The 760-nt window shown below is 43.2% G+C and overlaps 1 protein-coding gene across 1 annotated transcript; it reads right to left on the bottom strand.

Annotated features, from left to right (window-relative positions):
* Positions 1–304: 304 nt before the first annotated feature.
* Positions 305–613, bottom strand: PHALS_09318 (uncharacterized protein; the record flags this gene model as incomplete). The annotated part of the gene is made up of 1 exon (XM_024724795.1): positions 305–613. The coding sequence occupies one exon, from the start codon at positions 611–613 to the stop codon at positions 305–307; it is 309 nt and encodes a 102-aa protein (XP_024575636.1).
* Between the last annotated feature and the right edge of the window lie 147 nt (positions 614–760).

Genomic DNA, 760 nt, shown 5'->3' with positions numbered 1-760 from the left:
TCCCATCTATGCAAAATATTTGCTCTTTTGGGGGCTGAAATGCATTAATTTGACCTTTACGAGGCACAGATGAACCCACTTCTTTCCCAGCAGGCGCAAGGCAAAATAATTATGTCTAAAAAATTATCGGACGAGTTTGCATGGGAGCTCTACCCTTCATTATTTTCAGTCGAAAAAGATAGAGACATCAAGAGCACAAATGTTTGGTACTGCCGAAATTGCAACGTCGGCGAGTACGATGGATCTGCTCCGCGGCTAAGAAATCAGTATCTTTTTCTTGTTCAATTAGCTGTCCTCGTGACGACTAGACACATTCGATACGCTTATGGCCTTCGTCGATCATGAGGCGATAAATAATTGGTAACTTAAGGGCCGAAATGTGCTGGTGTGGCATACAAGGAAATCTCAAGCTATTGTCGGTGGAAGTGCAACTAGCTCTCATAATGAAGTCACTGATGCTGAATGTCCATACCATTAAACCCGAACGATTGATTATCTGATTAATTAGGAGAATTGAAATGTCGTGAACGAAGTCTCCCGACACATAAAGAAACAGCGCAACGAGCTTGCGAACTCCAAAATTTGAGCTCGTGCACGAAAATGGGTTGGCCATTCGTTAAGAACTGTTATCGTCGCAACGGCAATGAACAGTCTTTTGAGGGCGTTATCACTTTTTCATGGATTGTCTCCAAATAGATGTGGCTTGCATCAAGACCGTTTAAGCACCAACCCGTTAACTGATGAATCAAAGGGCGTGGCA

Source organism: Plasmopara halstedii (genome assembly GCF_900000015.1).
Source record: "Plasmopara halstedii genome assembly, contig: Scaffold_410, whole genome shotgun sequence".
Lineage (NCBI taxonomy): Eukaryota > Oomycota > Peronosporomycetes > Peronosporales > Peronosporaceae > Plasmopara > Plasmopara halstedii.
The sequence above is the reverse complement of the archived record's forward strand: the minus strand, read 5'-3'. Positions and strand labels throughout refer to the sequence as shown.